General features: G+C 41.8%; 2 protein-coding genes across 8 annotated transcripts in view; both read right to left on the reverse strand.

The window, feature by feature from the left end:
- Positions 1-1,086: 1,086 nt before the first annotated feature.
- Positions 1,087-4,937, reverse strand: h3f3c (H3 histone, family 3C). The gene is made up of 4 exons (XM_067494081.1): positions 4,797-4,937; positions 3,521-3,664; positions 2,980-3,133; positions 1,087-2,480 (listed from the first exon to the last, which is right to left on the reverse strand). Exons 2-4 carry the CDS (start codon positions 3,646-3,648, stop codon positions 2,352-2,354), a joined length of 411 nt encoding a protein of 136 aa, XP_067350182.1. The 5' UTR covers positions 3,649-3,664; positions 4,797-4,937; the 3' UTR covers positions 1,087-2,351.
- A 1,284-nt stretch (positions 4,938-6,221) lies between these two features.
- Positions 6,222-12,756, reverse strand: part of arhgap32b (Rho GTPase activating protein 32b) — an 89,810-nt gene continuing 83,275 nt past the window's right edge. For all 7 annotated transcript variants that reach the window (XM_067494077.1, XM_067494076.1, XM_067494075.1 and 4 more), the window contains 3 exons: positions 11,771-12,598; positions 10,816-11,486; positions 6,222-10,523 (listed from right to left, as the gene is read on the reverse strand). In XM_067494077.1, coding sequence (XP_067350178.1) covers positions 8,307-10,523; positions 10,816-11,486; positions 11,771-12,598 — 3,716 coding nt within the window. In that variant the 3' untranslated portion in view covers positions 6,222-8,306. The remainder of the gene's footprint in view (positions 10,524-10,815; positions 11,487-11,770; positions 12,599-12,756) is intronic.

Below are 12,756 nucleotides of genomic sequence, written 5' to 3' on the forward strand. Positions count from 1 at the left end.
GGTAGAAATGACACTTGACCCTTGACACTTCTCTCCCCATTTGGTTTCTCTACAGGAAGAACCTGACATCTCTGTACTCATGCCTTATGTGTACTTTAAAAAAACATATATCAATAATAACTACATAATTTCAAACACGCTTTAAAGGTTTAGGTTACTGAGACATAACCTAAATCACTGTTTGTTTAATTAAGTTCACCACAAAAGATGTGATGATGTTGGTGTCCTCTACTTCTTCATTTCAAACACATGGACACAAAGTACATGAGAGAGAGGATGTTTCTCCAGTGATGTGAGCACCCATTCAGGAGAGGTGGTGGAAGTAGTCAGTACTTAGAGGAAGTAATTGACAAAAAGTACTCAAATACCAGTAATGTTCATATTTGTTGGACAAATTGGAGAAAAATATGGCAAGAATGTTCTAAAAAAATGATATAAAAAAGTTCAAAGATTTTTGAAACTTTAACAACTCTACCCCCTGGTTTAGAGTTTGATGTCATGTTTTTAACAGCCTTTTCTTCTCCCTCTGCCTCTTGATCTTCAGTTGTCTCTGCTGTAATTTACCTGTCAGACACACTCCCACCTGGTCCCACTTGCACTGGACGCGTTACCTTTGCTCTCAGCCACACACACATCAGTTCTGCTGTAATCAATGTAATGACTTTACAGAATTAGTAACTACAACAAAACAGCTTTAAAGAGAATTGTAATTAGGCTACTTAGAAAACGGAGTTCCAACTACTTTGTAAAACAAGAATCACACAGGCAGAACTTATAGAAATCTGATTTCAACTTCAGCACTGATATAAAATACTGGGCTTATTGTCTTTCTCCTCAGCTTTATGTTTTACTTTAGTTGTACTGCTGACAACTTCATCTTTAACAAGCACCTTTTAGGAAAGCAATAGTAAATTAAAAATAGCAAAACGTTCTAAATAATTTCTTTGTAGTTTGTCATTTCAGTAGTATTTTGGGAATAATTATTCTGTTAGATTCATTTCATAAAGCTTTGGGGCAGCAACTGTACCATAGCAATGCCTCCAAGAATCTTTGTAAAGCACATTAAATCACACCAGCAAGCATCCATTTGTTTTAACACCTATTTATTACCACCATAATATGAGAAATTTGGAAAATACAAAGATCAGCTTATTTATACGTCTGAAAATTTTGAAGAATAAGAAAAATATAAAAGAAAACAAATATGAGGTTATATTGTGTATCACAAATTTTCAGAAAGGGACAGATTATATGCTCAGATCTACAGAGTGCAGGAAACACACAAGACCCTAAACATGCAGAGTGTTAACGTTCACTATAATGTCAATTTATACTGTTGTGACAAGTCTAATGCTTATCGGTGGTGACAAGAGTGAGAAGCAGTATGCACGATGACTAACCTACAGTGAACAACTGAATAGAGAAGGTAAACCATCGCCCCCATGTGGTTGCCATTAGAATAGAAGTTGCCTTGGAAAACAGAGAAGCCCTTCCTGATTTTCTACAGCAAATCAGATCACTGTTTAAAAAAAACTGATGACCATGCTGACAATATCAATTGCTTTTTCTCTTATTTTAATGATTTTGGAAGTGGTAAAGGAAGAGAAACCCTTCCATGACTCATATGTGTAAAAAAAAACATTGACACCATATCCACAACAATAATTAATATTCGTAAGCAACCAACAGATTTTTGTTTGTTGAGTACAAGTGATTTGGACGATCAGAAGCTCACACATCCACACAAACAGAGCAGCACCCCCTAGTGCCGATCACAGAGGTGAAGGAGGAGGGCTGAAAAAGTAAAGCCAGTTGTCTGGCTGCTGCTGCAGAGAGATGGGGAGTTGATTTTTAGAGGGATGGACAGAGTGGGAAGGCAGGAGGGAGCTCTGATGGTCTAAGGTCTCAGGACTAGTTATAATAGCACCCTGCTGTGGAAGTTGCAGCTCCCCTTAAGCACACTAGCCCCTTGACCATGTCCCTCTGCTTTGGTTGTTTGCCGCACAAACGACACCTGCTGGTCTCCCACTCTAGAGAAATCCAGGTGAGAACAAGAAAGGGCTTCAAACCCTGTGATGCATGTGTGAGTGTGCGTGCACGTGTGTCTGATCTTCTAAATCATTTACATGCACAGAAAGGTACCCTAAAACATTTGGTGAAGACAAGAAAACTATGAGAGACCAGACTTGAACATATTTCTATCTCTTCATAATCAGGATTACTCTAAAGTCTACTGAAAAGCTGGGCAGGCTGGGGAGGAGGGAAAATGGGTGGAGGTGGACTAGACTGAATGAAGGGGGGCAGGCACAGGTAAAGAAAAACAGGACACAGGTAAAACATTAGAGAGGCTGTTAAGCACGCTCTCCGCGGATGCGGCGTGCCAGTTGGATGTCTTTGGGCATGATGGTGACACGCTTGGCATGGATGGCACACAGGTTAGTGTCCTCAAACAGACCCACCAAGTATGCCTCACTAGCTTCCTGCAGGGAGAGAGAGAACACATTAGCATAAATAAATAAAGCTAAATAATTTTAGCAGCCTAAAAAGAACCACATTTCCCATGAGCCTCTGTGAGTCTATAAATGAGTCTATAGTGAGGTAGGACAGAAAGCTGTAGTCAAGTTTAAGAAAGCAGAGACTACAGCTAAACACTTTAGCATGGAAGGTTATATGGAAGTTGTATGTACTCTGCCACATTTTGAGTGATATATTTTTAGATGCCTAATACTAAATTGTGAATTTAATTTCTTAAAATCACAAAGGTTTTAACTTATAAGGGCTTGTAGCAATTGTTGATTTGTCTTAGAATAAGACAAAAATCCTTTGTCTTATTTTGATGATTCTCTTTTTCACAAGGGACAATAAAAATTAAACCCTTACACGTGATTGCTTTGAGTTGCTAGTGCTAGTTGAACAAAGGCTTGCCTGGGCATGACATGATGTCTTTGGCTCACAACATAGCTTTATGAATACACATACCTGCAAGGCTCCAATGGCGGCGCTCTGGAAACGCAGGTCAGTCTTAAAGTCCTGAGCAATCTCTCTCACCAGGCGCTGGAATGGCAACTTGCGAATCAGCAGCTCTGTAGACTTTTGATACCGACGGATCTCTCTTAAAGCCACAGTACCAGGCCTGAAAGGAAAAAACAAACTTTAATTAACCATTTCTATCTCTTATTAGTTTTACCACTATTTCAGGTGCTTCCTGTGTACAAGCTGCACAAAACAAACCAAAAAACAAAACACATGAATTTCGCCCAATAGAACTTGCTTTTTTATTTATGAATCACTAACAGTGGAAAGTGCACAGCTCCAGTAACAGCACATTGACCTCTTCACACAACCCCACAAACAAGCTAAGAACAGCAGCAGCAGCAGCAGCAGCAATAAACTGGTCTACAATTTTCTAATTAAAAACAAACAAACAAACAAATCACGCTAAATTCAAGATTTTATTGTATATTTCAAATCATATTTCATTTTGATAAACATTGGTGTTTGGATGGAAATCCAGCATTACCTGTAACGATGGGGCTTCTTGACCCCCCCAGTGGAGGGAGCGCTCTTTCGTGCAGCCTTGGTGGCCAGCTGCTTACGAGGAGCTTTTCCTCCAGTGGACTTACGAGCAGTCTGCTTGGTACGAGCCATTACGACAAAGTATCAGCTGGATAGAATAAAAAAAATAAAACAACAGTATACATTACACTGTTCGTACTGTACTTCACAGTTGTTCTCCCTGACACTAATATGTTTCAGAGATACTCTTTTATACACTCTCTTTTTGTGCTAATATCAATTTTAGTTGATATTCTAATTGTATGACCATTACACCAAATGCTACTTGTACGCTAACAGTTTAATTTCAACTGTTAAATAAAAAAATATTATTATCATTTACCTACTATTATTTATGAAATCATTACTTTTACTATTTTTGGTCCCAACACTCATTTAATACTTTATTCTTTCCCCATTTCCTCTAAGCAACATTTATGCCAGGCTACTTATTTCTTGTTACAATTCATTTTACATAACATATCACCAGCTGTACTGTATTACCAACTGTCTTTCACGGTCTTAAAATAGTCTGAGGGATCCATATACTGAATGCTGCAGTGTTGTTTTCTCTGGCTCTTCTTTTTGGTGCTTAGTCCTATGTGACATCTGGGAAACATTTTCCCTCGGTTTGGAACCAGCATAAACCCACCGTAGAAGACCAATCCAGACTCAGTTGGATCCTTATCAAACCAATCACAGGACTAAACAGATAAGCATTCAGAAATAAACCAATCCGCTGTGTCGCTGTCTCATATAGGAACCAATCGTTATTTTATTCAGCAGGGTTTCAGGGCGGGATGAACAGCTATAGCCCCGCCCCATACCGCAAGACTATGGCCGCAGACCCAAATGAACCTACCTAAATACAGGCAAGGAACAGGACGTAAACTTTGACATTTTCCCACCAAAATACAAAATATTTGTACACAAGACTTCTACCATAATACAGGAGACAAGTTTAGCTATCAAAAGGTGCCAGAGTCGTGTGAAAAAGTGCTCTATTTGAGCTAAGCAGCGACGGAGAAAGCGCCACTGAAAGTGGAGCAGATATTTAGGCTAAAGAGGTAGTGTGTCGTTTTTCTCTCTGCCTGGGCATCGAGGCAGCTGCCTTCTCTCCTCTCTACAGCGTCGAAATAACACGCTATTTCAGCACGAAAACAACTTTATCTGACTCAGTTCTCCACAAAACGGACAGTAGTTTTAAGTGGTTTACAAAGTGTGAGATTTTTTTGACTTACCGATGGTGAATTTAACGCCTTCTCTTCGCAAAAATAGAAGTGTGTTGTGCTTGTCTGGCAGTGTCAGATATTTACTATCTCTCACACAATGGAAGCAGAGAGAGCAGGAGCAAAATGGCGGCCGTGTCAATCATCTGTCTCCCATAATGCAACTGCCAGAATTTGTAAACATAACTTCAGGTATAACTTTTTAAACCAATATTATATTAATAGGTGACTTATTATTGTGTTTTTAATTTGTGACAAGCATGTTCAATGAATCATTTACCAGCTGCATAAAAGCGATATTTACAGTATTTAATGAATGATAACAGTAATACTAGTAGTAGTTTAAAACAGCTTAATATTAATCTGCATATTAATTTGCTATTTTAAAGCAGCATATTTTGCCTTGTGAATTTATTTTAAATAAATATAATTTTGATACTGAAAAAGTACAATGTAGTAGTAAATGAGTGAATTCACCAGATTAAAATAATCAGGTAGCTCTTGTACAGCTTTAGCACAACATATGTGAATCAAAAATTTGCCAATATATAATTAAAATAGCATTCCACCTTTCGTTTCACTCCTTTTCAGGGAGGTCAGAATCAGCAGCAATGGTGCGTGACTTCACTGTCTTTGCAAAGGCCACTTCTGCATGTTGGATGTTTGCAGGAGCATCATTTACGACCCCCCCAAGACATAGAAAAATCTTATCACTAAGAGAAAATACTATGTCTAGTATAAGGGAATGCTTGGTTATTGTAACCATCAGAAGGTGGCAGTGTAGCCTTTAAAAACCTTGGAGGTAACAGTCACAAATTTGGATTTCATGTGTAGTTCCGTTTTAATTCAAGTTTATGCAATTGAGAACCTGACCAAGATGTACGTGGTATTTACAGTGCATCCAGAAAGTATTCCTAGCGCTTATCTTTTTCCAGATGTTTCCGCAACTTTATGGACTCCATTTGTGGGAAACTCAGTTGATTGGACCTGATTTGGACAACATACACCTATCTATATAAGGTCCTCCAGTGAACAGTGCATGTCAGAGCACTACCCTAAGCACACAGCCAAGATAACAAAGGAGTGGCTATGGGACAACTCTGTGAATGTCCTTGAGTGGCTCAGCCAGAGCCTAGACTTGAAACCGATTGATCATCTCTGGAGAGATCTGAAAATGGCTGTGACCGACGCTCCCCGTCCAACCTGATGGAGCTTGAGAGTTACTGCAAAGAAGAATGGGAGAAACAGCCCAGAAATAATTGTGCCAAGCTTCTAGCATCATACTTAAAAACAATTTAGGCTGTAATTGCTGATGAGGCTTCAACAAAGTAATATGCAAAGGCAGTGAATACTTTTGTACATGTGATTATTGTTTTTTTTTTATTTAAGAAATTCGCAAAGACTTCAAAACAAACTTCCTTCATGTCCTTATGGGATATTGTTTGTGGAACTTCGAGGAAAATAATGAATTTAATCCATTTTGAAATAAGGCTGTAACAGAACACAATTTGGAAAAGGCTAATCACTGGGGATTACTTTCTGGATGTACTGTACAAGATAAAGAGGAAGGGACCAATAATCCAACCCTAGGGGATCCCTTGGGTTCTACAGGGACTGCAGATGATTAGGTTATCTCGGATTTTAGTGCTTATCCAAACTCAAATGGTTCATACTGTATAGGGTATTTGATCCCATAAAATATATTTTTTTATTAAAACACAGAAATTTGTATTAGCATGTTTCCATTGACGTTAAACCAACCTGGGTGGGAAATCTAAAGTATGTAGCTTTTTTGAAGTTCCACAAGCTTAGGTTGCATATCATAGTTTTAATGTGTTGACAACTTCCTTTTCTAGAGGATCATTTCACTCTCTTGCCACTAAAATATTTAGGATGAATATACAACATTAAAGAAATGACTTACTACGCTCTGACTGTAGCTAATAAATAATAATCTTGCCCCATATAAATGGTTTCCAAAGTTGTGTGTACTAAGGATAACCACTCATTTGATTTTTGCTTTTGTCCTTCAGGAAGCTGTCAGAAGGAATGAAGCTGAGGTATTAGAAACATCATGTAATTATTAAAAACACAGATTTTTCAGCTATTCCCCAACAGTTTTATTTATTTTATATCTAACATTAGATACCTCTAGTGTGAGACAAAAGTGTTTTCACATTCAAGTACACAGTGCCTTACTTCAACACTCCATCTGAAAAGGTAGAGGCTTTACATAAGGCAAGAGGAGCAAAACCTGCAAGCGATATACTGTAGAAGTCAGACAGTTACAGAGTACAACCTGGATTTAGACATACTTTTAGACATATTGTAATCCATCCATTATGGTGAGAAGGGCATGTTGTATTATACTAGATAAATGTACTATACATTGATTTCCAGCCTGAAAAAAGGGCCCCAGATATCTTAATATAAAACAAACAAACAATAATTTAAAAATTGAAATAACCCTTGTAGGTCACCTGTCAACCCTGAACAGTCAAGAATCAAAGGTAACCCTATATTTAAGTATCACAATCTTTGTGCAGTGTGATAATGGGCTTGGATGACAATGATGGTAAACTAAAAGTCTGTATGAACAAAATTTAAGGCTTGTCACTAAGATGCCCTGCCTCCCAAAATGCAGCCGCAACATGTTTTCAGCTTTATTTAGCTGGTCCAGTTCATGAAGTGTAAAGTCAATGTGATGATAAAGGGAAATAAAATAACCTCTTACACACCAGCTTACATGTCTAGAGCTAGGCTTTTAGCCATCTTTCTCTCTTCATCCCAATTTGTGCAACACTTGTGCCAAGAAATTTGGTCCCTCTTCAGCTAAAGAACATACCAGTACCAAAACATACCATTAGAAATCATTTAAAACAGTTTATAGCAAAGTTACAGAAAAATGGCACAGTCAGAGAAAATGAGACATTGATAACACTACATTAACTGAAAGTAACCCACTGCAGCGCCTTATCAACCCTCAGACTCAGTTGGATTCTTCAAGACAAACAAGGACACACTATATCACCTACGTGTGTAGATATTACCAGGGCAAAGGCATGATGACCCACATGTATCCTCCAATTTCTTGTGCTGTAACATCGAAAAGAACGCAATGGATAGTGAAGTACACAGAACTGTTCTGTAAGAGACAGAGAGTGCATGCATTTCTAAAATGCAAACCTTAATCCCAGCTGATGCTCATACCCAGTAGCACACCTAAATAAAATACAACTGAAAGTCCCTTTTTACTACTGATTCTATTCTTATATATATTTATGACTGGGTACTGTCTCAATCAATCACAATAATATGATTTCTTGGACAATTTCAGGTACATTCAGGACATTCTGTAAAAAGTCTTACAATTTTCTTTACAATTCATTAAAAATACAGAGGAGCAAAAATATTGATGATATGACAGTCCACTGTCCTGCAGAGGCTGCTCAACTGTAGCTCAATAGAGTCTTTCTTCAACTCAGCTAAAGATAATTTCAGACATTTCCTCTCCTAAATGAATCATTCTGTACGTATCTCCGTTTCCGGCCTCGGCATGGCGAGGTCAGTCGGGATGAAAGCTCCCTGGCCCAGGGCTGTGGAGTATGCTCTGTTGCTGTGACTTAATGTGAAGCCTGGGGTGGGATAGGAGCCAGAGCCACGTTTTTGAACATGGGCCTGAGGTTGAGGCTGAGGTACTGGGTGATAATCGTCCAAGTTATCATAGTGAGACTGCACTGTTTTACTGCTCGGTTTCTGATACGAGTAGTCTCTGTCCAGCTCAGGTTTGGCCTGGTTGTAGGGCTGTTGCTCTCGGATGCTGTGTGATCGCTCCAGTTTAGAGCGGGAGAGTTGTTCCCTGGGAGCTGATGACTGCTCCTCTGTACTGTGATAGCCACTTGAAGTTTTGACTTTATTCTGATGGTGATCAGAATCAGGACATTCGTACCGTGGTTGGAAGTTCCTCTTATTGGTATACTCCTGCTGCCAGTGTTTAGACCTGCTGCCCTCTGCAACCAGCTTGTCGTCTCCAGTCTCGTATTTGGACTCATGTCCTCTGCTCTCTTGCGGATGGGAGAGATTATGGCTCAGAGTAGCAGGAAGGGAGTGAGACGATTGGCATTTTTTGGAACTGCTTTGCTTGGCAAGTCCGTCCAACTTGTCATTCAGTACACTGCCCTGGACATGCTTGTCAGTCTCCATGTACATGAGGACATCAGGGTCTGACACCATGTGTCTGGGGAGGTAGTGCCCATCTTTGCTCTCAGCTGCTACCAGCACAGCTTTACCTGGGTCAGACTTACTGCGCAGATGTAGGGTTTCATAGCCTGATATATCTGCTGGTGTGAACAAACCAACATTGTCATACTGGGAAAGAACAGGGCCTTTAATTTTCTGTCTGGCCCTGCTCTCCCTGCGGATGGAGTGCATGCGGAGCCTTTCTGACTCCTCTGGGTCCCAAGCAAGGTAAGCAGCAGCTTCCTTGGTCCCATGGCTGGGGGGCATGTCCCTGCTCACAAAGCTATGCTCCTTTCCAGGTGGGAGAACATGGCGAGTGAGGAAATGGTACCCAGCAGCTTTTCCACCTAGTCGACCAGCAATTGCTCCTGGATCTCTGCTGCCATAGGAGTGGAAGTGCTTGACTCTAATGGATCCATAAGGGTCAATGTCATAGAAAGGTGCCTCCAAAGGGCTTGAACCAGAGTATGGACTATAGCGATACTGAACCCGTCCATTCTCAAAGTAAGGCTGCAGCTGAGTGACGTGGTAGTCTGTTTGTGATGACTGCTGTGGGAGCTGCTGATAGGCTTTGCACTGATACACAGGCCGGTGGTAGAAGTACACTTCATCATCTGGAGGAACCTCAGTTCTCTGAATTGGCACGGAGCGTACAGTGGAAGGAACATGGAACGAGTGTACTCTTCGGATAGTGGGATAGCCATGGGTTCTATCATGACTATAACCCTGATGACCTGGACCTGGAGACATGTACAAACTTCGGGGGTTCCCTCTGGACTTTATGGAGTGGTGATAAGACCTAGGGCCTAAAGTGCTGTATCTGTTATCTAATCGGGCACTGTAAGGTATCTGAGGCTCTGACTTTGAGACATAAGAGAGATGTGGGGGGACGCTGTCTGGCCGATAGTGGTGTGGTATAGATTGTGGTCCCAAAGCAACAGGTCTCTGGTGGTAGTATGCGGCTCCTGGTGGTTCAATTAAAACTGGCTCTCCTTTAGTGTGGTACAGGTAGGCTGGCTGGTGCATGGAAGATTTACGGGGAGAAGGAGGATGGTGAGACAATGCATCCTCCAGATGGCAAGATTCGGGGCCCTCACTTGGTATGTGATAGGAGGCTTCACTTTGGCTGAGTGCTGCACTGGCCAGTTTGCTCTCAATGGTGCGGACAGGAGGGGCTGGTGGTTTGGGTCCAGATGAGTCATGTTGCTTGTTTGAATCTGTACAGGGCTGCACCGGCTTAATGGCCTCCCAAGGCTTCTCAACAGTCTCAACAGAGGTGGGGGCGACTCTTGCACTGGCCTTTGAGAGCATCTGACGTTGGGGTTGGACTTGAATCTGAGATTGCTGATGAGACTGGTTCTGAGGTTGGCTCTGCTGTTGAATTTGTGTTTGTTGTTGGGCCAGTGAGACAGCTAGCTTTTTAGCCTTCTGAGCTGTGGGTGGTGACTGTTCTAATGGTTTTGGAACGAATTGGGACGGTGCAGTGTCCTCTGGATTGACCTGAGAAAACCACAACAAAACATAAGGAGAGTTTGCAGTAAACAAAGTCTTATCATAAACCCCTAAACCCAACACTTGCTTCAGCTAGGTGCTGTGCAGTGGCAACAGTGTTGTTACTGGGCAGCTACATCATATTAGCAGCATGCAGTTCATTCAGAATTTCTGTTTAACACATTTCAGATTTTTAATCATCGCATTTGAATTAAGCATCTTGTTTTCCTAAAGTCTTATTCAATAATAATGTATGTATTAATCAATTTATATAATTTAAATACTGGGATATGACATTTACCTCAGGAACAGGCTGTGGTAAGACTCCAGTGTCATTACAGCTGCCACTCGGGGTGGTGGCTGGAGTTGTACTGGAAGAGCTGGTATAAACTGTGATGTGTTCTGCAACAGGCTGTTGCCTTTCTGGACTTTCCCTGGTTAAAAACGTCAGGCTGTTTGTACTGGAGATTGGGGCGCACTTGTAAAGAGGAGTGTCAGGTGGGGAGGGTTCTGTTTCTGGCTGTGCTCGAGGTGGACTTGTAAAGGACTTGAAACTGTCTGATAGTTTGGTAATTGTGCTAGTGAGCTCAAGCTGCTGCTGTTTGTTTGAAGGACTGGAAGTGGAAGGATGAGATGAGGCTGTGGTGACAGTGGAAGAAGTGCTGTGTGGTGGCGAGGAACTTCCTCGTCCAGCTCCCTCCTTGGAGGAAACCGGGAAATGTGGAACCAGCAGATGTGGCAAGTTCTGGACATTAGAGGCCTCTTTGGACTGCATATGGGACACTGGTGATGACGGCTCAGAGGACTGGCTCAGAGATTGGATGGAGACCTGCTGGGCAGATTCAGCAAGGGCCAGGGCCAACATGCGGGCAGCATTTTTGGGTGGTGGAGGTGGGGGAGGAGCAGAAGTGGGAGGTGCAGATTTGAGGGAACGAGGTGGGAGTTCCGTTGAAGAGCCCCGACCTATGAGTCCTAGCAGGGACACAAAAACACAAGGGATCTATAGATGAAAAATGAAGAAGAAAGAGAGCTGTAGGTGAAGTAAAGATTTGACAGCAGGAAGGCAAGTTTTAAGGTGCTTTAAGAGTGGGAAGGAGAGGAAAAGTTAAGTATGATGCTCAGAAATCAAAAGGTTTATTTAAAGATCAAATCAATTCAAACCTGGGAAACTAAACCTAGAGAGAAGCATTTAAATAGATAATTGCATTTACGAGAAACATGCCAAACGCTATACTTAAAAAAAGTCCGCTTTGTACCTTGATTCTCTTGGCCGCTGGCAGCTGCTGCCTGCTGTATGCTGTCTTCTCCCTTCAGCTCTCCACTGTCCACACTGTCAAATGCTGCCAGCTTTGAGTGCAGCTCCATTTGGAACGCTTCACTTAGTGATGGCTCACCTGCCCTCAGCAGCATGCTGCCCATCAGGGGAGGAGTGTCCTTGGGTATTAAAGTAGGAGATAATTGTTGTGGAGCCTGTCCAGCTGCATTCTTGTCAGGCATTTCCGTAGAGAAAAGCTCTGAAGTGACAAAAGGTGTCAAACTACTAGCTTTTCCACATTTTATAGGTGAAACAGCCTGTGTCGGTTTATCAGTATAGGAATAAGAAGTGATTTTTTTCTTGCTTTCTGCATTCTCTCTAGCAGCTAGGCTGAATTCTGCTGTTGACAATGGTGATCCAAAGCTACCCAGGAAGGAGGCAGAGATGAGGTCAGAGCCATTAGTCCTGTCACAGATGCTGCCGGGGCTCCTCTTTAATGTGGAGCCCTTGGCCCCAGTTGGTGAATCATCTAGGGGGAAGGCGTAGGAGGTGTCAGGGACACTGCACTGGAAAGACATAGGGTCAAAGTCCAAAGAAGCCATGCCAATGTCTGGTGGGCTGAGGTCCACATCTTCCCCTGCTGAGCGGGGAGGTGAGATGAGAGCAGGCACACAGATGGTACCATCGTCTCCATCACTCTCCTCTGTGGCATCCAAATTGTCGTAGGAGTTGCAGTGCTGCCTGTTGTCCAGAAGCTCACCATTAAAGGAGGCTGACAGGGCATCACTGCTGGAACGCGGCCTCCGAGGACGGTACACCTTTGACTCTCCTGAGCAAAGACAAAAATATAGTCAAAACAAGTACATTGTCCATCTTTATATATCCGCGAATTCTAATATGTAACAAAAACTTGCATTGTAAAAAGATCGACATGCGATGGGCAGCGGAGACTTACTAAACTCAGCATGCTAAATCAAAAGAATTGGA

Source organism: Channa argus, chromosome 24 (genome assembly GCF_033026475.1).
Source record: "Channa argus isolate prfri chromosome 24, Channa argus male v1.0, whole genome shotgun sequence".
Taxonomy (NCBI): Eukaryota; Metazoa; Chordata; class Actinopteri; order Anabantiformes; family Channidae; genus Channa; species Channa argus.

Excerpts from the sequence above, each read along its gene's own strand:
- h3f3c (XM_067494081.1), bottom strand. The coding sequence starts at position 3,648 with ATGGCTCGTACCAAGCAGACTGCTCGTAAGTCCACTGGAGGAAAAGCT. Across the intron at positions 3,134-3,520 it reads AAGAAGCCCCATCGTTACAG|GCCTGGTACTGTGGCTTTAA; the intron begins GTAATGCTGGAT and ends TTTTCCTTTCAG. Across the intron at positions 2,481-2,979 it reads CCGCCATTGGAGCCTTGCAG|GAAGCTAGTGAGGCATACTT; the intron begins GTATGTGTATTC and ends CTCTCCCTGCAG.